General features: G+C 36.7%; 1 protein-coding gene across 7 annotated transcripts in view; it reads right to left on the bottom strand.

The window, feature by feature from the left end:
* The window catches only part of Ptprm (protein tyrosine phosphatase receptor type M), a 788,264-nt gene that overhangs the window by 272,265 nt on the left and 490,153 nt on the right, over positions 1-25,846 (bottom strand). For all 7 annotated transcript variants that reach the window (XM_077792334.1, XM_026408885.2, XM_026408886.2 and 4 more), the window contains exons 12-13: positions 6,789-7,062; positions 5,764-5,800 (exon numbers count right to left, since the gene is read on the bottom strand). In XM_077792334.1, the coding sequence (XP_077648460.1) occupies positions 5,764-5,800; positions 6,789-7,062 (311 nt within the window). The remainder of the gene's footprint in view (positions 1-5,763; positions 5,801-6,788; positions 7,063-25,846) is intronic.

The raw sequence follows: 25,846 nt of genomic DNA, 5'->3' as shown, positions 1-25,846 counted from the left end.
TGAGACAGTCTTTCACACATTATTAATGAATCCATTCTAGTTTTGCTAAGTGAGATGAACAAACTGTGTGGTCAGAGAATAGAAAGTTCCAATGCATCACACCAAGACAATTTTCTAGAGATGACATATTCTGCAATTTTGCATATGGATATACTTTGCACATGGAAAATGATATTTCTAAGACTTGTTACAAAGTTAGGAGCAATTCCAAGGTCTACATACATTATATTTTTTTCTTGGTCATAGATTATTGTTGTTCATCTCATACTTTACATTGTTGTGTATTACAGGAAGATCTGACCTACTCTACTTTTGAGAAAAATGATATTTTATTGAAAAACAGGGCTCTTTTCTAACATTCAAAAAGGGTAAATGGTCTAAACTAAAAGTTATTTGAAAATCACTATGGGTGATCAGCCAGGCATTCACAAACTATAAAGAACTCAAACCACAATCCAAGGCTAAGCATTGCAATGTGTGTCAGGAAGGATATTTATGTAATCTCTATGTTCCTCTTTATAAAGTGTTTATTTGTGAATATTCTTTTTAGTTCAACCAAAATGCTTGATTGCATTACAAATTACTTTAAAATGAGTTAGTAGACTCACCTCTTACTTTTACAAATAAAGTTTTATTGGGCCAGGTACAGTGATAATTGCCTATAAATTCCAGTGACTTGGAAGGCTGAGGCAATAGGATCTCAAGTTTCCTGAGAACAAACAGCAAGACCCTATCTCAAAATATAAATAAAAAGAGCTATGGATATAGCCCTATGGTAGAGTGCCCGTGAGCTTGATCACCAGTCTGGAGGACAAAAGAACTGATGAAACATGTGCACAGTCAATTATTTAGGTGTTGCCTATGACTGCCTTGTCTAGCAAGGCAGAGCTCAGTAGTTGTGACATATAGTTCACAAAGGCTAAAATAAATAAATAAATACAAATTTATTGTTATTATTATTCTTGCTGTACTGGTTATTGAACCCAAGGTGTCATACATTCCCTATTCCAAAATATTTATTATCTGGTCTTTGACACAGAAGTTTGCCAATTTCTGCCTTGAAATATCAATAAGAATTTATATAAAAGTGAGTAGCACTAAATTTGGCAAAATAAAACCAGAAATTTTAATCCTATACTTAGAAGACAACATCTGATGGTGATAAAACTAGGGTCTCTTTAGGTATGGAGCTGTGCATGGAAGAGTAAATAATGTGTTGAATAGATCATACATATCTAAAGTGCCATTTCAGTTGCATGTAGGGGAATCTTTTGGAATTAACTGAGTTGGCATCTACCAAACTCTGTTTTGCATGATCTGGTATTCTTCAAAAACAATTTTGGGTGAAATAAATGTGGGTGGCATAGAACTGTTTAGATTTCTTCTTTTCAGGAACCTCTAAGGGGGGGGGGTCTTAATATATTCCTGATGTACATTGTGCAGACTTTTTTAAGAAAAGAAAAATATATTCTCCATGAAATTCTGAATACTGCATATTCCTGTATCTAAATTTACAGCCTAAATAATAGGAGATTAGCATATATGAGTTGCCTTACTATATAATTTGTTTTCTCAGATATTGAATAGAAGTAATTAAAAGGAATCTTAATTAAGTTTTACATCTAAACATCCTTTTTGGTTCTTTTATCAGTATAGTTTCATTTGGTAGCACTATGGCCTAGAAATAATGTTTTTAGAACAAAAGTGTGAAAAGAAAAACAGTCTGGGGAAACTTCTCCAAGACACTAGTGATTAAAAAAAAGAAGTATTCAGATTTCTGAATATGGTTAGAAATTTAATCAGAACAATAGAAATCCTTCAAAGTTTTCTCAAGGTCTTCTAGCAAAGCATATTCCCATTCAGTACAAATTGAGTTCAATAAAATACTGATCTTACAATGAAGCATTTTTTTCATAAAAATTCCTCTTAAACCAAATTATTACATGGAAAAAGTAGTTTGTTTTCATGGTAAGGTTTTTGTAATCTGACATCTCTAGTATTTTTTGAAAAGAATTTAGCATGTGTTTGCACATAGATTTTCTTCTGACATTTTTCTATACTGCTGTTAGTCAAATCATAGCAAGAAAAGAACAAATTAAAGATAGAAACCCCTGCCCTTGAATATAAAACAAACAAACAAATAAACAAACAACCCCCTAAATTTAATGAACTCAAAATTTTCAAAGGTTGATATATTTATCTATCTGTACTTTGAACTCTACAGATTAGTCTATGACTAACAAATAGTAGCCATTTGAATAATTTAAAAAATAAGTGGATAAGAGGAAAGCATCAATGGTTTCACTGTCAAGGAGAGACATAGGTGGCATCATATTATGGAAAATAATCTTATAAAAGATTAATGTAATGTATATAGTTTAAATTGTCATCATAATTAGAATGAATATACCTCACAATACAAAAGATCTAATTTACTAGTAAGACAGATTTTAATTTTTAAGCATACCCTGTCAGTTTAGAGTTGATCATCCATAAAACCTTCCAAAATTCTAAAGTGTTTCTACCCAAACAGTTATTATAAGGTAGCCAAACTGTATATAAAAGTTAAGGAAAATAATACACTAATTACTAAGAAAGAGTTGGACCAAATGGTCATTAAAAGACTCCAGCTGTAAAAATGTGGGTTTAATTTTTAAAAATTTTGGAAAATCTAAGTATAGTTAAAAACGTTTACATTTGCTCCAGGGTACTGATTAAATTGGAAGGATCACACCCAAATGTCACTCATACCCTACTATATAGTGCCTTCATGTTTTAACTCAAAAGAGAATGTTCTGTAATGAGTTTGTCTATAGTCAACAAACTGAAGTCAGATATCTATGGGCATCTCATCTAGATATACAAATTAAAGGAGGATACATAAAAAATATAGGCAATCTTCCAGACATGAAAATATGTAATAACACACCTTAGGTTTTCCATGAGACTATATTTGAAATGATGAGTGTCAAAATATATCTTTGGAATATGATTAAAATAATCACAACTTTAAATTTATAAATAGCATGAGATACATTTTTGACACATCCTTACCTGAAATTATAAACTATTTCTTTTGTAAACAAATCCACCTCTATACTTTCTCTATAAAGGTTTTTTCAACAGTTGTTTCAGGAAAACACTGAAATATTTCTGCACTTAAGATGCTGCTTAGGAAAGTGGTTCAATATCTGAAAACTCAATTAAGCTATCACACTGTCAGCAATATGTGGCAAAACACACTGGATGTGTGAATTTTTAAATTTCAAACATTTTTATTGCACACTACTAATAAAGTTATTAAATCTTTTCAGTGTTTAGATGGAATGGCCTCCTGTTCTGCAAAAAGAATTTTTAGTATAAAGAAGGGAAAAATATCTCATTATAAAGGTGGTGAAACATTATGCTGTGCTGTAAAGGGAGAACTGCAGAATATATCCATGTAGAACTTTATAAAATAGCACAAAATGGTGTTTTTTTGCCTGGAGGGAGATTATCCCCCAAGGTTTCCTACTATACTATGATTTTATGAAATAGGAATGACAATGTTAGGCAGTGAATATTAAAGTCTGTTTCCCTATTTTCCCCAAAGAGGTTATTTGGATAGAGTCTGTTGCTGTGTAAATGTTTGCAAATGACTCAGAAAATATGAGTTGGGAATACTTAGTCAATCAGGTCATCTGACTGCCTAATCATCCTTTGGTGAATTGAAAAACAAATTACAATATTGATGAAATCTAGCTGATGGAAGAAAATGATCCAAATCACCATCTAATTCAATCTATTGTGGAAACAGCAAACTTGTCAGGTTTCCATATTTACTAGTGTGTCATTTATATAATTATTTAACTATGTGAATCAGCCTGATGAGAAATAGTTCATTGTTTTCACAGCAGATTGGGCAGTGACTCAATTCTGATAAAGGGGAGGTCAGAAGCTTAAACTACACAAAAGGATAATTGGCCAGAGTTTCTGCTGTGTGAAAAATCATGAGACAAAGTGAAAGAAACACTGGGGTAGGAGCCATAATGCTTGGGATCGAGCTGTGACCCACAGATTATTAGCTGAGTGACCCTAGTAAGTCCACTCATCTCCAAATACACACATTGTCTTCATCTTAAAAATAAGAGTCGAACTACTTGTCTCCTTTTTTATACTGGTGGTAAAGAAATAAATGAGAACACATGTATGAAAGTGATTTTAAAATTTTCCACAAAGCATTATAAATTAGGCACCTTGGGACTAGATTTACTTTTTCAGACCGTAAGGGTAAGTGAAATTTAATAATGCAATATTTCACAAGTCCTGTTCTCAAGCACAGGCAATGGGCTGCAGATCTAAGATCCTGGATGGATACCTGGTTCAAGGGCTTTGTAATACTATTATAACTGAAAGCAGCTTATAAAACATATTAACTATAATTTCATTTTCTACTAACTTACTCCTATAAATAAAGGTATTCATTAGGTTCAATATAATATACAGAAGGTTTTAAAAGCAAAAAAAAAAAAGATTCTCAAAAGTAGACCTAAAAGCCCCATAAGAACAAGTTATAAATGAGTTTAGTAGCTTGCACATAACATGCAAAGGATAAACATTTGTTAATACTAAATGCAAAAGTCATGTATCTTTATGGAGCAAAAATGCAATGATGATTTTGATGTACATGCCTATCCATGGCATATTTAAACTCTTTCCTGACATTTAAACAACAATAAAATGATAATTTTATCCAATAACACTTATCCAGCATGAACTGATGTAATATAATGCCACAGACTCAGTGATGCCTTCTTCTCAATATTTCTTAGTTAAATCACAAGGACCTCATGAATACCCTGATGGTCTGAAAGAGTATATTGAACTATAATGGTTAATTTATAATGATTCATTTTAATAAGGCATTTTATATTCCCCAAAGCATTTTCTTATGCACTTATATATGTAATGTTTATCATATGAAATGATAAGAGATTACTGCTCATATCCAAGAACTCACATCTGCATCTTCTTTAGGAAGTGTTGTATGGGCAGTACATGGTGACTCACCCTATCTATAGCTCATCCTTGATCACATTTCTCAGAATTTTAACCAGGCCTGGGAAATAGAAGTTCTGTAATAAGACCACCTGGCTACTGGGACTCAAGCATCATCAGTGAAAAAAGCTCATATAGACTTGATTTTCTAGGGCTATTATAGTTAGATCTCTGCTGAAAATAGCAGGTGTGCCCTGATGGCACACACCTGTCATCCCAGCTATTTGGGAGGTGAGGAATAAAGATCACTTGGACTCAGGAGTTTGGGGCCAGACTAGGCAACACAGCAAGACCTCATCTCATCAAAGAAGGGCATAAATATTTTACTCTCTTGTATATGAAGACTCTCAAAATATAGTTTTACTAGGTAGGGTGAACAATGATCTAAAAAGGTATGATGTATATAGACATCATATAAAATTAATATTTTTAGAACAATTTTTACAAAGATAAGCATTGAAAACTGCTTGGAACATGGCAGTATGAATTGTAATTGTAAAAAGTATGTACATAAAATAGTGTTAACTGCCATCAATACTTCAACACCTATATATATATATATATATATATATATATATACATGCATGCATATAGATATGATACATACACCCAGAGACATGCACATACTTATATAAATGAAGTTACATTGCAAAAAGCTTTGAAAGATAGTCCAAAGTAAATTTTAAGAGACATAAGCCAGAAGATATTCCCACAATTTCAACCTACCTTTTGTGGCCACTCGGACACAGTCAATTTTAGTTTCCTGTATTAAATAAAGAGGGGTGAAATTATTATTTATATTTTATTTAAAACAACAGAATTATCTATAATTTGAGTTGAATAACATTGATAAAGAAAGATTTCATTGTTCCACTTAGTTCACTCTCTGAACAATGTTCATGTACATTTTCTGGCTCCAGTGTAGATGGTGTTGGGGAATGCTGTACCCCATGAGGAAGGAGGAGTTAAACATAAATGATCTCTACCTGGTGGATGCTGAATGTTTCCCCAAACGCATCCTTGTGCCCTGTGCAAAGAGCAATGGAAGGATTCTACATCCCAGATTTTTTCATTCACTGGCAAAAATTCAGTGTCCAGTGATACCCAGACCTCTGCCATGAGAGATGGAATTGATGGAAGAATCTGGAAAATGTTTCCTTTTGTGTAATGAGACTTAAAAATTTTATCAGAGCTCAGTTTGGTCTGAACAAGAAACAGGACAATTCAGATGTGGGACTCAATGATAGTTTTCATTTTGTTCCATCTCGTCTTCCTAAATCTGTTTTCTCTTAGAGAAAAAAAAAGAAAACATTTAATTTAGCCATAGCTAATAGGAAGCATAAAGTCTTGTGGAATTAAAGAAATGGGACAGATTTTCAGAATATGCTGAAAAGACAGATGTTGTAGAACTCGCAAAACTTTAAATGAGCTGGATGTATGTGTTGTAGCTATACTGTTTTCCTGTAAAATAGTAAGCTAAGCAAAATGTCTAGCCAACTTTTGGTAATAAGAAAATCTGAAAGTAAAAACTATCATTGTTGACTTTCCAAACCAAAAAAATATGAATATATGAATATATTCATTTCTTGCCATAAATTTCTCTAGATGAAAATAACTTTAAAGGAGAAAAATTGTTAACAAGTAAAAGCATACAAATGCATGACTTCACTTATTTACTACCATCTTACTTAAGCTATGTTCACATTAATAACCCAAAATAGCACTGGTAAACAATCATCTATAAAACTTACCCCATTGGCTCTACTAGCAGCTTGGAAATAAATTCGGTAGCTTTTATGGGGGAGGAGGGGAGTGTTCCAGTATCCATTGTATGTCTTGTTGTCACCAATAGTAAAAGGCTGAGCAGCTTGGAGGCTATCTGCCGGAAATTCTGCAGCAAAGTAGTACTGTGAGTTCAGGATGGAAGCATTCTGGAAGTGAATTGGCACTGGGTAGCACTTCAAGACCTCTGTTGTCTTTTTAGTTCTTCGAGGACGTTCTTCCTCAACAACTATTTGATAGACACTAAAGGAAAAAAAGGAAGAATCATAAGTGATCCCCTCTGCCTTCAACTGCAGGGAACCACACAGAAGATCTAAAATAAGGAACACAGTGAACACAGTCAAGTGCTTGGTACAGGAGGGCCACTCACTTGATGCTTGCTCATCAAAAGAGGGAAGGAGAGTGTTTATACTCTCAATCAAAACTCTCTCACCCAAAATAACCCTAAATAATTTACAGAGAGAAACAAAACTTACCACAATTTAAAACATTTAGAAACTGCTGTTTGTAAGCAGAACACTAACATAATCCTTTTCTCAAAAAGACCTGAAGATAATTTGTAATCTTCTTGATAATGAAATTATATTAACAGTAGGTTTGTAAGAATGGCAATGCATTATTCTCTTCAGTGGCATCAGTATGACCACAGGTGAAGTTTTAACAAATCACAAAAGAAACGTGCAGTGATTTATCTTAATTAATGTTTATGGCTCCCATCTTTTCTTACATTCCTTTGCCTTTGACCATATTCAGTCAGTGGAAAGCAATGATATGAGAAAAACGGAGATGAGGGACTGAAATTTCAAAAGCCAATCTTTGTACTTCCGTGTGACTTGAAAGAGTCTCACACACATCCTGCCTGTTGAGAGAAAGGGTTTCCCTCCAGAGGGATGGGCTGGCTGAGAAATCAAAGCTAAGAAAATAGTACTACAAAATAACCACAGGACACAGAAATACAGTTTCAGACTGGGAGCAGTGAAGGGATAAGCTGACCAGTCAGGTGTAGCCTCTAACAAAGACCGAGCCCATGCTTGCTTTATTTATATCCATACAGTTCAAAGAGGATTGGTAGGTATAAGGTTTCAGTGGGAGGAGTCTTGTCTCCTAGGTCTTTGCTTCTTCACAAAGAATAACAGGATATAGGTGGGCATAGGACCAGTGTTGGATGGGACCTTTTGGCTACGTAAGAGCTCACATGTATGGGGCCATCTCACCAGCAGAAGAGCTGCTGTGAGTTTTGAGATACTAGATCTTCCCACTCAAAGGCTTCAATGCCAATCTGGTCCATGCACAATTCATGGGAGGATTCCCACAGAAGAGAAAACCACGAAAGAAGCTACCTGAATCACATATAAAGAAGGGATGAGAAAGTGCCATTCAGCAATAACTGCAAAGATGATGTGCCCCCTGAAGAGTAGAACCCTGGTTCCTACACTGGTTCCCTACAACAATGGTGCCATTCAAAAGTTTCTGAGCACAGCTGACCATTAATGATAAGAGAGAAGCTTAGGAGTGGGAGCCCATCCCCACTTCCCTGGGGAAGGCTTCTTCATGGCTCTCGTTAATGTGAACTCAGAATCTGCATTCAGGCAAACATTTACTCTTTTGAGTACAACCACTTAGTGCAAAATGAATCAAAAAGTGAGTTTTGTCATTCAATTTATAATTCTAACTACAATTCAACATCACAGTGGTTTCTCAGCGCACGGATAGTCCAACAGGTTTACAGTGTGAGAATAAAGTGAATTTTGACATTTCAACCAGTGAAGGAAAGAAAGAAGGAAAAAAGGGATTTGCTACTGGGTTTAGTTATGTAAGAGACTCCACCAAATCTGGTAGATTCTTCCCTGCATAAGAGACTCAACATGAAAGAAAGTATTTAGAGAGCTTCTTCCCAGATAGAGGACAAAGGATTCATAAAGAGATAAGGCAGACTTTGATTTCTCTCATCCTTCTTGACTTCTTACATCTACAAATACTTAGATGTGGTAATTTAAAGATTTATTTACAAAAACCTTGACATTTCTCCTTCAAGAGGTGGGCTACACTATATTTAATGACTCACATGTAGCCAACAGAATGTGGCAGAAGGGTCACTATATGTATAATGCATCTTCACCTTAGTTCCTTTGGGAGCCTGCCCTTGAAGAAGCCAATCAAGTAAATGGTCCCACAGCATGAATCTGCCAAGCTAGAGGGGGGGACACTGCTTGGCAGTCCCAAGGACTCCAAGCTCACAGGAAGCATATCTGGCAGCTATGTGTGTGAGTGGCCTCAGAAGGTCACCAGCCAAGCCAGCAGATGACTGAAGTGCTGAGAGACCCTGAGCAGAAGCTGTCCAGCCAACTTTCTGCTGGCCCATACCATCATGGCAAGATAAAAAGTTTGTTTTGAGCTGCTAAATTTAGAGTAGTTTGATACAGCAGCAAAAACAGTAAGTAGTCCTCCCTTATCTGTGGTTTTGTTTTCTGTGGTTTCAGTTACCCTCAACCCCAAAATATTAAATTTTTTTTGTCTTCTGTGGTTTCACTCAACCACAATCCAAAAATACTAATATTTGTCTTGATTCTTTCAAGAGAGACAGACCTTTAAAAAATAAACAAAACACTTTTAATAAAAGAAAAAAAAGCAGAATGGTATTTTGTGATGCATTAAATCATATGAAATTAAAATTTCAATGTCTATAAGTAAAGTTTTATTAGCATACAAAAAGAGACAATGAATCAAAATACATTTTTCTGACATATATACCTAATTAAAATAAATCACAAAAAAACAAAATAGAGACTTCTTTCATTTAATTACCATGGTTTACTGTTATAATAGTTCTATATGCTTATTAGTTATTGCTCTTAATCCCTTAGTGTGCCCAATTTATAAATTTACCTTTATACAAATATGTGTGTATAAAAACAACAGTGCATATAGGGTTTGGTACTAACTGTGACTTCAGGCATCCATATGGGGTCTTGGATTGTATCTGCTGCAGAATGGGGAGGGGCTATAGTACAAATCTGCATTTTAGGTCTCAAAATAATAGCAGGAGTAAGGGTTGAGGTCAAAGTAACAAACAGAATGTCACCTGCTTAGTAGTACAATCACAGATGACAGTTATGGAAGGAATTTACTCAAAATGTCATTAAAACAGCACAGAGAAGCATGAACATTTTCTTGAAATGGCTTTTGTATGAATGAGTCAGTGCATGGGTCCAGGCACTAACTCTAATTCTGCAAACACCTGGGTTTTTTAATTGATTTTTGAGGGTTCTTATTTTTTCCTACAAAATGAGAATACTGGTTGGCTCTCTAATGTGCATTTTATAAATCCAAAATTTGTATTCACCATATAAGAATTGCTCTCACAAACTGAACAACCCATAAGAATAATTACTTGCTTTGCAAAGAAATTTCCAATTTGATAAAATAATTTTTAACAATAGCTTCCTTCAAAGAGTCAGTTTCTCCATTCATTTGCTACATGATTTTCAAAATTTCTATTTAAAAACAACTTTCCAGATACCCCTATGCAAGACAATGCAGAAAAATAAAGATAACATGAAGACAAAAAAAAAAAATCAGAAATTATTCTGTCTAGCACCAGGCCATGTACATGTAACTTTTATTTTTTCCAGTTTACTGAGGTGAAGATCAAGGTCCTGAGGTGAAGTGCTATTCTACTGAAATGGAAGGGGAGCCCAGTTCACATCATGTTCTAAATAACTGGGCCAGGTGATGCTTTCCTTCTTCACAAGTACTATTTAAGGCACTGATGTGAGCCGTCTGCCTTCAGTGGAATACCCTGCAGATGCAACCGATATATAAGCTGATCTCTACTTTCCATAATCACTTCATTTTGAGTTTTGTGTAAAGAGTCTTTCACTTTTATGATTTCAAGGGAACTATAGATGGTAATGTTACCTTTGACCTCATTCCCTTCTGCGATATGCATCTGTGGTATAAATCACTTTCAGGGAAGGATATATTTCTAGAGTGCCAGTGACTGCACCTTCTGGAATCTCTTCACTTTTCCCACCATGCAAGGGCACCCTCTGATTCTAAAAATCAACACAGCTACTTTTGGACTTTTCAAGCCCCAGAATGTGGACACAAACCTCTGCATCTTTCTTCTTCCCCTTTGGCTGGGCTCAAGTGTGCTTTTGAAATGCTGTTCTCCCCAGAAAGATGGACACTTGGACAATCTCAGCAGGAAACCACTCTCATAAAATGCAGAGACCCTCCTTGACCCCTCTTCCAGTGGCTTCCAATCATTTCCTCGCTTTGAGATGTTCTTACTCCGCTCCAAACTCACAAAAACATGTTTTTTTGGTGAAGACTGATAGACATTGGTATCATTTTATCATTATTTTCAAAAGTCTTGTAAGCTTCTAGGGGACAAGGGCTACGATTTATTCATTTCTTTTCTTTTTTTTTTCGGATTTTTTTAATTGATTTTATTTTTTTAAATACACTACAGAAGAATGTATTACAATTCTTATTACACATATAGACCACAATTTTTCATATCTTTGTATAAAGTATGTTCACACCAATTCATGTCTTTATACATAACTTGGTTTTTTGCATTATAATTCTTACTACACATATATACCACAATTTTTCATATCTCTGTTTTTATATAAAGTAGGTTGACACCCAATTTGTGATTTCATACATGTACTTTGGATAGTGATTTATTTATTTTTGTTTCTCGTGATTCTTGGAATGAAGTGAGCCATGAAGCGCATATATTTGAAATCATAATATAATCCAAAAGTCATGTCTATTTTGTTTGGGGGGTACATTACACATTATATGTGCTGGTAAGGGGGAAGCCAACTGCTTTTTACAAGTGTGTTTGCATTACTAAAATTTAACATTAAATCTATTCTTTAGTTATTTCCTGAATACAAGAGCTAAAAGAACAAAGTTTTGAGATAAGAGGGTGCCGGTCAGAATTTAATTTTGTCCTGAATGACCCACAACAAATGGAAATCAAAGGCTGCATCTCTCACTCCTCTACCCCTTCTCTCACTCCATCTCTCACTTCTCATTCCTCTCTTCTCCAATCTTGCTACTATGTGTGATGTGTGTGTTCACTTATTTATTAATTTAATAAATATTTTTGAGTGCCTAATCTATGCCAGGTAATGCCTGAATGTAATTCAAACTATACAATCTATTGTTCCCTAATGAGACATTTCTTAATGAAACAAAATTTTCTTCTGTAACTTATGTACCATTTAAGAGAATATGGATGAAGAAGTTTTTTTTTTCCTCAGAAGCAATTTAATGAGAATTAGGTGACAATCAGAGAATGAAATGATCATTTAATGGGCCTCCCTTTTTGCCAGCTGGTATTAGTTATATTATACACTCTACTCCAGACATATTACTTTTTAAATGGTTACCATCTACTCATCTCCAGATATATTAAAGAAAGAACTAGGTTGACTGGAGCAATTTCAAACCCCAAATGTCTTTTCATCCTTGCTCCACAAGACAAATTAGATTTGCAAGCATCCAGACCTCAAATCTATTTGCTCTTTAATAATTTAAGCACTGAAAGGTCAAGCAGCTCTTTTCTATTCGCCTTTATCAAAGTCCAAGTGCTAATGAAAAATAGCTAAATCCTCTCTGCTGCCCAACTGCCATACATTGCTGTCTCCCTGATGGAAATTAGCATGTTATTAGCACCCAGGTCAATGGTACCTTGACTGAACTGTATGACTAGTGTGTTTTTCATCTGTACAAATAATTACACCATTTCACTAATCAATTTCATAAAATCTTCCCATCACAATCATAATCTCAAAACTAGCTTTCAAAATCTTACTGTCTGGTTTTTCTAAAAATATATAAAAAAAAGCAAATTCTCAAAGATAGAAAGCTGATCAGAAGTTTCTAGCTTAGTGAGCTGAATTAAAATTCTATTATCCCTTTAATATATTACTAAGGCTCCTTTTGTTTATTAAAATTGCACCATTTCTAATGCTAGTCTAACAATATTCTGGAATTTAAAGTAACATATATCTTCCTACTGCTTTTGCAATATTAAAGTACAACCCATAGTAAAGATGAATCTGCCAAAAATGTAACATTACTTCTATCAGAACTTGCCAATGGAATGAAATTTAATTTAAAGTTTAATTTATGCTAGGCTTTTCTACAACAAAACTCTAAGGCCTTTACAAGGAGAATAAGAAATCTGCATTTATATAGAACAGCACATGAAGTATAACCTAGAAAGAACATCTGAACATCTTTCATGTACTTTTTTAAACTTGAAAGTTCAAATGTGATAAAATGTTTTCAGTTTTTTCCTGACTTTGAGGTCTTTGAGAGGAAGCCTCTTTGAGAGGAAGTAGAACTGAAAATATTAAGATATTTTTCTAATTCCTTGCAAGATAAAAACATTAGTTAAGTTCATATTTCTTATCCATTTATTCTATTTCTTATTAGCATAAAATATTAGAGGATTACCAAACTGATTAACAGAAGAAGGGACAAGGAGAAATGTAATGATTCTTCCATTGCTGCTTTTCCTATTCACTTACAATATTCACTTATCATCATTTCAGGGATTTTCAAAAAATATTTATTTTTTAGTTGTAGTTGGACACAATACATTTATTTAATTTATTTTTATGTAGTGCTGAGGATTGAACCCAGGGCCTGGCATGTGCTAGGTGAGTACTCTACTGCTGAGCCACAACCCCAACACATTTCAGGGACTTTTAATATTGCTCATTTCATGGGGACTAAAAATGACTTATGTCTTATTTTGCAATTTTTTGAATCAATCCATATATCCTATGATGTATTAAAAAGAAGAGAAATGAGTACTGATAATCTTTCTGAAGACTAATTTGTTGGAGACATGAGAAAATCAAAATATTAATTACATGTAAATTAAACATATAACTAAAGTGTCTCACCATGTAACCACACAGAATTTCTGCTTGCTGTTTATTGTTCAGATGTAGCCCTTTCCTAAATCTGTCAACACTTACTAAAATGGTACTCAAATACACCAAACAACCTGGCAATATTTAACTAAGTTTTAAGAAGTATGTCACTAGTTTAAAATCAGATAAGAATTTAATATGCTGTCATCATGGCTAGGATCCCTTAGTCTGCATGAAGCACTGGTGCTGAGAGCAGCTGACCTAACAATGCCCTGGTCATTAAATTATGAATGAAAACTGGTAACTAGTGTTACACAGACTTTGGTAACACATTGCCAGCGTGAACAGACCTGTGGGGTTGAAGAGTTTATATGAGCAACTTTAATTTCTCTTTGTCCAGCTGTGATCCTAAGGCTGGCCATAAACTGCTGTGGAAGGGTTTCAGACCACCACAAGCATATTTTATGTTCTCTCAGCCATAACTCATAACAAGGAGCTTTTCTGGCATCAGTAACTCGCTACTGTTCTGGATGTGTGTACGTGTGCACGTGTGCACATGCAAGCATGCAGTTTAATACCCTGCTGCTCTGCTAGTTAGTGATAAAATCTGCTATAATGAAATATTAATTACAGCTGAAAGGTTGGGTGAGAAATATGAACTCAATTACAGTCCCATATTGTGAACAAAGGGCAGGAAAAAAAATCCTATAGTTATAGAGGTTTGAGGTAGTGGTGGGGGAACCAGCACATTAGACTCAGGCTGAGAAGCTCTGCAAAAGGCCACTACCTGTCATTAATCTTCACAACACGCACTACATTTTGAGTAAATTAGTCCTAGATAGAACATCTTTAAGAAGGATTTCTCCTGCTTTGAACAATGAAGACATTATCCTCTGCACTTCCTATTTCACCTGTTTATCATAATTTAACCATATAATTTCATAACAAACATGTTTATGAAAATTATAGTTTAAGGTCAGTTACTAATATAAAAGTATTTTCCCATTATTAGCCCTAATGATTGGAATGAAAATAGAAATAGAATAAAATCAATAAAATCAAAACCATACCAAATAAAGATTAAGGACATCCTTAATATAAGAATCCTTTCAGAAAGTTCTAGATTGTGGAATATTTTGGATTATTGGATTAGAGATGCTCAACTAACAAAGTCTATATAAATATTCCTAAATGTAACAAAATCCAAAATCTGAAATATTAGGGTGCTAAGTATTTTGGATATGGGATATTCAACTTGTATCTTTTTTTTGGTTCTTTTTAGTTATACATGACAATAGATTTCATTTTGATATAATTGTACAAGCACAGAATATGTTTGTCTAGTTAGGAGTTCATTCTACAATGATGATAAAATTCACTATGGTGTACTTAAATACGTACATAGGAAAATTATTTGGGATTCATTCCACTCTTTCTTTTTCCTAACCCTTCTCCCTTCCCTTCATTTTCCTTTGTCTGATTATTCTTTATTCCAGTCAGAATGGTAATTATCAAGAATATAAGTAACAATAAATGTTGGCAAGGATGTGGGGAATAGGGTACACTCGTACATTGCTGGTAGGATTGCAAGTTGGTGCAACTACTCTAGAAAGCCCTTAAAAAACTAGGAATAGAACCACCCTCAATAACCATTTGACCCAGTTATCCCACTCCTTGGTATGTATCAACTTGTATCTTTGCTCCTGTATGCTTGCTTTCTATCCATTGCAGAAAAAGCTTTACTGTTGCAGGTCAGGTGAGCTAGAAAACAGATGTGACCATCAAAAGAATAGGTGCACCCAACAGGAACGCCACTGAGGGAGCACTGAAGTGAGATCCACCATCCACAGATGCCAGTTGCCAGAGGTGCCAATAAGTCATCAGCTGCCATGGAGAGTCTGGGTCTGTCAAGCTCTTATGCTGTATGACTCCCAGTATAAGATGGGACAAATTGTGACATCAATAAATTAGAATAAAATGATCTTCTTGTTTTCTCCATCCTGTCTTTCCAAGGTACCCACCACATATCAGGCCTTGTGCCAGGCACAGGGGAAAAATAAAAAGAGGTATCAGGCACAGCCTGCCTCTGTTCTTGAGAAGCCCATTGGAAGAATGTTAGAAATACCTCACACCAATGGAGAACTATTGTGACAAGGAGCCAGGAAGGGTTTGTACAAAGCACAAAGTTACAGGACCCACAGGGAGTGACAATCTACATAAAAATTTCTTCAGCATCTACTACACTGGGAACATCTGGCTGGGACCTAGTACCCAATCACTGTCACATGCTGATGACACCTGGAAGCTGATTCTGTACTGCCCACATCACCAGTGTTCTCCTCAAATTGAAAACATAACAGAACACAGCAGAGCACCATGAAGCACAGGTGCATTCCTAGCAATGCAGGAGGCTGCAGCAGGAGGATTGCTTGAGCCCAAGAGTTCAAGACCAGCTGGGGCAACCATAGCAAGACTCTGTCTCCAGAAACAAAAACCCCAAACACCATAGCAATGAACAAAATAGTTAGTGACTTCAGATTCCTAACATATGTCCCTTTACTTAAGTCATTTTCAAGAGCCCTTTGTCAGTAACACAGCTGATGGAAGGCAATGGCTGAGTCCAATTGGTGGCATTCCCCAAGAGTTCCCCACTCTGACTTACCCTGAGTAACTCTAAGAGGAAGAGTTTTCTTCCCTCAATATCCATACTGTCCAGCTCCTCAAAGAACAGTTTTGCATCCCAAAGCCACCCACGAGCCTGAGGTGAAATACAGGCATCGAAGTATTTGGGGTGGGTAGGGAAATAAACTTGACGGTTTTGGATGGTCTTTATGTCAGATCCCTTCTCTAAATAGTTGAAGGAAAATTTGTAACTACTCTTTCTACCTCTGTAATCCCTCCTCACATTACAAGATCTGTAATTCCTCAATTTTGATATTTAATTGCATATCCATTTTCATCACTAAGGACACATCAAAATATTATATTAATATTGGGACTGGAGGGACCATGCAAGAATTTGGCCCCAAGATTAATATGGGGCTTCCACATGGCCTGTCTTCCCACCTCCCCGACAGGAGCCCTGGGCTGCTGACCCCAATATGGGGCCTGGGCTCACCAGTGCACCTGGTCAGGAAGCCCTGGTTATAGAACTGGAGCTCTGATCTAATGCACAGAACCCTTCAGAGGAGACTGTGAAAAAAAAAGAGAGAGAGAGAAATAGGGGAAGGAAAGTTATGCAGCATATTTTCATGCACAAAAGCAAGTTTGAAATGGAGTTTGAGGGAAGTTAAATTAAGGTGCCTTGTATAAATGCTCTAATATCTCTACTCTATTATTATTATTATCTTTCCCCTGCCATTTTTACAGCTCCTTTCTAAGAGTGCTTGAGGAACAAACTTCATTTCCAAAATGAATTTTCAGAGATGACTGACACTGTCATCCAAGAAGCAACATTAATAAAAATGATCTTTGTTTCTTGGCAGTAAAAAATCCAGAGTCTTACTTTTTTAAACATAAAACTTACCTAAAAGAGGTGGAGGAAGATGAAGATGTCAGGGGGGTTTGGCACTTTCTGTTAACTTACTGGGGCAAGTCAGCCACAGTAATAATGAAACAAGGTAATGCCAGATATAAAAACTAAAGTTTTACCACTGAGTGTCATTTTAATCTTTCTGACTATACCCTAATGCAAAAAGAAAATTTTTTAGGTTAGAAATTAGAGTTACGTTCCTGAAACAATTTTAGCAAAGGTTGAAACCTTTCTATAAGGATTCAGAAGTGGGACAGAAGAGCATTTAGCCCAAATTGTTTAAGATGCTCATATGGTGCAAATTTCTTCAATAACTAAAAAGCACTAATTAAAAAGCTACTTTAAAGCGTCTCAAAAGAACTGGTACTTTCTTTCTTGATCTTCTGAAGACAATTAAAAATGGTTAAAGGAAAAAAGAACATCAATACCAACAATGAAGGACTGAAAAGTTTGATTAAAATAATCCAATCCCCCCAAAATCAATTTTGTCTCAAAATTAGTGCCTAAATACTTAGGAAGTTGTGTTGGCACTGAGGAGGAGGAGGAGGAAGAGGAGGAGGAGGAGGAGGAGGAGGAGGAGGAGGAAGGATGAGAGGGGAAGGGGGAGGGGGAGGAGGGGGGAGGAGGGGGAGGAGGGGAGGAGGGGGAGGAGGGGGAGGAGGGGAGGAGGGGGAGGAGGGGGAGGAGGGGGAGGAGGGGGAGGAGGGGGAGGAGGGGAGGGGGAGGAGAGGGAGGAGGGGGAGGAGGAGAGGGAGGAGGGGGAGGAGGAGGAAGGATGAGAGGGGAAGGGGGAGGGGGAGGAGGGGGGAGGAGGGGGAGGAGGGGGAGGAGGGGAGGAAGAGGAGAGGGAGGAGGGGGAGGAGGGGGAGGAGGGGGACAACCACCACCACCACCAAAAAAAAAAAAAAAACAGCTTAAATATAACAATGAAGAAAACTCTTGATGCTGCTAAGAATTAAACCACAAGGATAAACCCTAAGGATTCCAATGATCGTAATCTAGAAGCAAAGGTACAATGTGGTTTCTAAATATTAGAAAAGATAGGAAAGATATTAACTCACAGTAAAGTCCTTCTTTTCTAAAGAAGTTGTGACCATATTGGTTCCAAAGAATCAGCAGGGAAGAGGTCTCCTGACCAAGAAAGGGTAGTGTAGACACCAGAACCAGAGAAGAGAAGGATCCATTTTGGAGGAGGAGGCAGGGTCCTGGGAGTTATGAGGCTTGTGGATCTGAGTACAGGACTCAGTGTTTCTCAGAAAGCTCCTGGCTTTGGGGTAAGAGTGGGCCAATCTCTTAACTTCCCCAACCTCAGTTCCTTTAATTGCCTAAGTTCTTCTGCTGGCATATAAAGAGGAAGGCTACTCTGGATGACTAAAAATCACTACATAAAGGAGCAAGCAGAGGCCTGGCATGCCCTAGCTCCCCACCCTAAGTAACAATTATGATTCATTTTGTATTATCATAATTATTACTTATCTATCACAAACTGCTAAGAAGAACATAATTGAGATTCAGGAAAAATTAAACTAGAACCCAGAAGGTGTCCCAAGACACGGGCAAGATAAAGGGGTTACCATTTTATCTACACATTACACTTATCATTACTAGACAGGATAGCATTCACACTAAGACTGAACAAACGGGCTGGGGATGTGGCTCAAGCGGTAGCGCGCTCGCCTGGCATGCATGTGGCCGGGGTTCGATCCTCAGCACCACATACAAACAAAGATGTTGTGTCTGCCGAAAACTAAAAAATAAATATTAAAAAATTCTCTTTCTCTCTCTTTTTTTTTTTTTTTAAAAAAAGACTGAACAGACTCCAGCGGTATTAGAGGCTGTCCTGGCTGGGTACATGTCAATGATTCTCCTGCTGCCCTTTCCTGTACATATTATTATTCCTTGCCTCTAATTAATGAGGATAATGAATCTTGAAAAGTTGCACAAACAGCCCCAAGTTCACAGGCAATAAGAGACAAGATTTGAAGCCAGGACTGTCCAACTCCATGCTATGGTTGCATTTTTTTTAAAGGTTCTTAAGATCTTTGCATCTTCCTTTGCTGAAAAGAGCTGTAGTTTGTAACTTCTCCAACTAATAATGCTCCTCTTATGGCCAGGGTGTTTGGACGGAACAACAGGTCTTCTACAAATCTGATGATTTCACAGAATGAATGAATAATATTAATGGCAACAGGCAATGCTTAGAAATTCTAAGCATATTAATAAAAGGAAGAAATAGACACTGATCAGTAATCTAGTCAACATGTTTTGAAGGCAAATCATGATATTACAGTTCAACTCTCTTACAACATCATATTGCAAAGAATTTCCACCTACATTAATCCTTCTGACCATGCTGTGATTGGAGGATATGTATTTGATGCAAAATTTTACAAATACACAATCAGACTCAAGAGAGTTTTCAGGGTGACCCAGGGCACACAATTAGTCAAAGACATGGTGAGGAACAGGCCCAAAGTGTTCGTTGAAGGTGTGATGCCACATTTCTAAGACACTTAGTTGAATGAACTGCTTCATCTGAGAGACTGGACTTCACTTACTGTAAATGAAACTGGGATAATTTGGAGAGAACTCAAGGGACAATACTCTTGATCACAGTCAGCTGCCTCCCACCCAAAGCCCCTGACTTGGAATAAGATGGGAAGTATCCATTTGAAAACAACCCACTATACATCTGGAAGCCACAGAGGCCCATTTACTGAGTCTCTGCCTCAGTGATCTGTCCCATATGCAAATCAAGTCCTATTTTTCCCTATTAAATAGCCTTCTAGAGTTTTATTGTTTTTATTAAAAAAATAAAACAAACAAAAAGTACTATTGAGGTCTTGGCAGAGAACCAGGATTGGAAATACAGAAATAAAATCACAGAGGGAAGTCCTTGTCCTGAAGGAGCTGGCTCAGCAGGGCCAACATCCCTAACCAATGTGTTAAGTCTAGGGTGAGTTGGACTGGGAGAAAGGAGAACATGGACAGGCTAGGAGGCCAGGGAAGGCCCAAGAAAGCAGTCATCTGGGCCAAAATATGAGTGTAGTAGAAGTGAATGAGTGAGAGAGAAACAGACAGAGGAGGGAGAGTGTGACATGTGTGTGTTGGGGGCAGGAGGCAGCAGAGGAGAGAGAAAAGGGAGGATTCCAGTTCAAAATAATCAAAATGGTTTAGAGAAACCTAGCATTTTTTTTTTCAATACTGACGATTCATCCCAGGGGTGCTCTACCACTGAGCTATACCAGCTCTTTTTATTTGTTCATTTTGAGACAAGCTCTCCCTCAGTTTCCAAGGCTGACCTCAAATTTGGGATCCTCCTGCCTCATCTTTCCAATATGATGTGATTTCAGGCATGTGTCACAACTGGTTCCAGAATATTCTTATTACTAAATGTACATAGTAGTCCCCCTCATGTGCAGTTTCACTTTCTGTGATTTCATTTACCAGCAATATGAAAATATTAAATGGAAAATTCCAGAAATAAACAATTTGTAAGTTTCAAATTACATGTTGTTCTGAGTAGTAAGATGAAATGTTGCACATTACTCAGGATGTGAACCATCCTTTGTCAGTGTGTCCATATTATATATGCTACCCAACCCTTAGTCACTCAGAAACTGTCTTAGTTATCAGATTGACTGTTGTAGCATCTCAGAGCTTGTGACCAAGAAACACTAATAAGGGCTCCCATGTACAACAGTAGTAATGCTGGCAATTTTATTAAGGCATATTGTTGTAATTGGTCCACTTTATTACCTGTTATTAATCTCTTACTGTACTTCATTTATAAATCAAATTATACCACAGACATGTATGTATAGGGAAAAACAATCACATAGCATTCAATGTTATACGTGGTCTCAGGCATCCACGGCAGGCTTGGAACATAGCCCTATAGGCTAAGGTAGGACAAAACTATTTATATAGTTTCAAGCTGGAGGTTGGCTTGTAGGGGGCTGCCCCCCAAAGTGCTTAAAGTTGGAGACCTTGCATGTTAAAGGAAGTTTAGATTTATGTTAAGGGCAACAAGGCTGGGATGGGTTGTAAATCAGGAAAATAAAAGCTCCTATAGCCAATGTGGGGCATGGCTAGGAGATCTAAGAAAAATATTAGTATGGACCAACGCAATGACTGAGGGTGGAGATGGAATGAAAAGGATGTGGGGAGCTGTTCTTGCAGATCCTAAGAGATGAAAAGCTAGAAAAGTATTCAAAGGAGGCATCACGGTGACCTTCCAGATGGAGTCTGAAGTATGGCCATGTCTTATTTGAAGCAATCTTTCTGAATTTCTTTTCTTATTACAATAAATAAATAATTGGTCGATTCTAGGGTAATGTCAGGGTATTCTTTTATGCTTCTGAAATCTATGGTAGGGTCATGACATTTAACTTTTATCTAGGCATAAGAATATAAGTTCAAAATTCTGTTCCTGATAATCAAACTAGTTAAACACAGGTCTTGGGTGTCTTCTTGTCCTGTAAAACTTTTCAGGTGAAAAAGGTTGAGGTCCAATTCAATAAACATCCATTGCACACTTAATTAGGCTGGAGGTACTGAATAATATTCAGAAACAAAATTATAAAACTCATAGTATAATCCTTCTGCATTTCCTATTATATTTACATACATTTTCTGAACTGTTTAGCCTAGGAAAATAGTCACCCTGAACATTAAGTCCATAAATCTAATTAATGCTCCTCAGTGCTGGCCAAACCTCCTGTGAGAGTTTTCAATCTTATCAACTAGGATGACCACTACTTATGTATCTTTAGATTTTTCTGTAAGTTGCTCTTCTACCTAATGAATCTACAGCACCTTTCAATTCATTAATGAACCCTATGGGCCTCTTGCCTGTCACTTATGACTTCCCCATCAGTCTCAGTTTCTTGTATCACATTCTTAGGAAGATACTCTTGGATCCCTTGCAGAGAGTCCCTCCTTCTGGCACAGGTTGTGAAGTAGCCTGGACATTTCTAGACAACATTTATCATAGTCCTAGCAAAATGATTTTAACATAATAGTGATCTACAGACAATTGGTGAATGAATGATAAATAAATAAGTGAATAAAAGCCAACGATCAACCCTAAATTTTCCTGTAACACTTTCCAATGTTGTAAAGGGCAAGGATTTAACGTAGACACTGGTAATCAGAAAGAGGTCTTACCATGTCTTACTGAGGAGAAAATTTGCTATTACTGGACAGGGCAACACTCAGTAGGTATAAATAAAGAAATGTAAGAACTGGACATATATCTAAGGACAACACAAAAGGATCACGAAGATATAAGGAAAAATAAACACCTCTTCCTAGTCTCTGTATTATCTAACAGGTGGAAGAACTGAATATTAATTTAACGAAGTAGCTGAAAATCCAATGCAGTAAGCATTGCAAGCATAACATATAACATAGTTGGGGATGAAACTGTGAAGGCATATTTTGGTATACTTTAGTGTGCTCATAAGAAATGATTACTGGGTCTAGGGCTGTAGGTCAATGGCAAAGCGCTTGCCTTGCATATCTGAGCCACTCGGTTCAATCCTCAGCACCACACAAAAACAAAAATTGTCCACAACTACAAAAAAAAATATTTAAAAAAGAAATGATCACATTGTGCATATTTATAAGAGGTGATTGACCAAATGCTCTGCTAATGATAAAAAGCGGAGTTCATTACATAGCTATGCCTCCTCCCCTAAAATAAAATCAGGATCCAGAAAGGCCATGAGAAGTGGAAAGCAGGGTGTGCCCATGGGTCACTCCAGCTCTGCAAGTCTAGGACTCTAAGCCTATCACACTAGCTGTCACTATCTCTTCCCTATGATCTTATCAGCCTCTACAAACTTGGAATCTTCACTCATATATACATGTATATATGAGTAAAGATTCTGACTCTTTAAAAAAGTGAAAGTGAAGCAACTATAGTCAAGTCTTTTAGTCTTTGTCAAAATTATCAAGATAATTTTCTCCCAAAAGCTCTCAGTCTTATTGGAACACTCCTAGAAATACCTCCCTTCAACTTCTTGAAAGCAACAGTTGTGATTAAGATCCAGCAGTTCCCAAGAGCCAATAGTATTAGGTTATAAGATTCATAACTGAGACAATACACTGTCCAGGTGCTCAGGGTTTATAATTGAAGCTATTTCTAATTTCTTTCATTGTTAACATTTAGAAAAGGTCCAGATACATGGGGGGAGAACCAGCCTGTAACCTCCTGAACTGCCAATGGAAAATGTGACCAACTTTTATTTCTCCTTCCCTCCACCCTGAGGAATGGCTTCTGGGCAGTTGGGTCAGACTGAGGGGAATGGAGAACCTGACTCTACCCTCCCTTTGGGAAGGCGGCCATAGGTAATTTATAACTTCGACTATAAATGTCACTTATTCATGTAATCTGTAGGTCCAACCTTAGACATACATCTTTTTAGTGATGAACATGGGTTCCATTGGGGATGGCAGGAACTTTAAGCAGTATGATTAAAACTTGGGTCTTCCCTGGCTCTAGGCAAGAATTAGCCCAAGTCATCAGCTAAGCAGACTGCTGGCCTTCCTTTCCAAGCTCAGAGAAGCATTTCATACTCTGGCTTTCAGTAAACAAAGACTTATCTTTATTCAGCAGGCATTGCAGACACCCCCAATCATATAATAATCTCACAAGTGGCCAGCACAGGCTCTGGGTGAAGGGGTGAGAGTGACATAGTGCCAGGAAGACAGAGAGAAGCACAAGAGAAAGATCCAGATGGTTCTTCTGAAGAAGGACTAATAAAGTCACACATTTGTAGGGCTTATAAAAACAGATTTAACATCATATAATTAGATATTTCTAATAAATTATCAGATTCCCTGCTAAGCTCATTTTTCAATTTCTAGTGTTTTAGTATTTCCTTTAATGAGACTTTAAACAGTGTTATTGTCATTAATTGCTTTGATTAGTCACTATAGACTCTTTTCTTCTTCTACAAAGGATTAAGTATTTTTGATTTCTCTAAATCCTATTTCTAATGAAAATTGAAACATGGCAAGTACAAGACCCCCTCCATTCATGCCCTGAAGGTTAGAGATGTCTTAACTGAGCCCAAGGAAGAGAACCTTTTCCTTAGGCCTATCCTCCTGCCACTCTCCCATTTGCTTTCCCAGTGCCCCAGGCCCTCTCAAACTCTTCTGAGCAACTGCAGTCCTTCTTTACTTGTTCATTATCAAATCCCCCCTTGAGGCCAATCCTCAGTATGAAGTGCAAGGCCGTCCAGACTAGCTCAGTCTCTCTTGCCTCTCCTTCCATCCTCTCCTTCCATCCTCTCCTCTCTGATTATACAACATCTCTCGTTCCCGGGTCAGGCTCACCTGCGCAGTCCTCAGCTGCCTTTTTAATTCCCTGTCACATAACTAACCTCCCTGACCACAAATCACACACACTCCATATCACATGCCTTCCCTGAACAACATCCATCTGTGAGATTCAGCTTTTTGGCTGAGTTACCTCCTCTCCAAGCCTAAGCTGACCTTCCTCTGTATTGACAACCCCTGCTCTCTCACTGCTCCTGGCCCTCATCCCTACTAGAGGAGACCAGATCACATCTTGATCTGTCTCCCACCTAAACTGCTAGCCCCTAGAGAAGAGAGCCAACAATTGCTGACTGTGGGTCCCCAGTGAGTAAAAAATACACATGATACTGACACAACTTTAAGAGATTAAGTAAACCATTATATCCTGGGTTTGGAAAGAGGAAAAAGCCACAACTCAGAGATAGTAAATTTGTGATGGTCACATAACTACCTAGTGACAAAGCTTGAATTTAAAACTAAATTCCCTGTTATCATGAGGTTTATCTGAAAAGTTAGGTTCAAGAACGTATGTAATGTATAAAGCTGAGTAATTATTTTAATATTAGAAATTTCCTTCCTAGAATATCCTGAAGGAGGAGACTGATTCTGCCTGTTGACAAGGCTGGGGGTGACACCTCACATTACCATGTGTTTTAGACTGTGAAGATCTTTATTATTATTGATAGATTTAGTAGCTTCTAATTAATTTAGAGAAAAAATATTGCTTAGACCTGGAAATCATATGCCAATTCACAGCAGGCTGATTGAAAGTGAAGCCACTCTCAAATTTGTATCACAGAATCTTTATTTATTCTTTAATTAGAGCTTTATAGTCATACATAGTAGTTGGTTTGAGTCTTTAGATATTAAAGTATACTTTGAGGTCTGACTAAAGATTTCCCTTTTTCAAAATAATACTGTCATTACAAAAGGAAAATATTATAGAGGTATGAACTTCAATGTGAGTAAATAACCAAAAAAACGTATTTTTAAATCACTGTTTAATTGGCTCCTTTAAGTCAGTTCAAACTCTTGAACCAAAACCATTTTTATTAGAAGAGACAAAATTTACAATTTCAGTAGTAAATTCAAACTCAGTTATAAAGATTGAATGGTCATAAAATGTGACTGAGTCACAAATATTTTTCTCTTAAGAAAGTAGAAGAGGAACCATATTTATCCCTCATATTTTTTATTGGTTCAATTTAGCTGTATATAATGGAAGGATTTGTTATTACATATTCTTACATGCACAGAATATCAC

The sequence above is a fragment of the Urocitellus parryii genome, chromosome 13 (assembly GCF_045843805.1).
Source record: "Urocitellus parryii isolate mUroPar1 chromosome 13, mUroPar1.hap1, whole genome shotgun sequence".
NCBI classification, from domain to species: domain Eukaryota; kingdom Metazoa; phylum Chordata; class Mammalia; order Rodentia; family Sciuridae; genus Urocitellus; species Urocitellus parryii.
The sequence above is the reverse complement of the archived record's forward strand: the minus strand, read 5'-3'. Positions and strand labels throughout refer to the sequence as shown.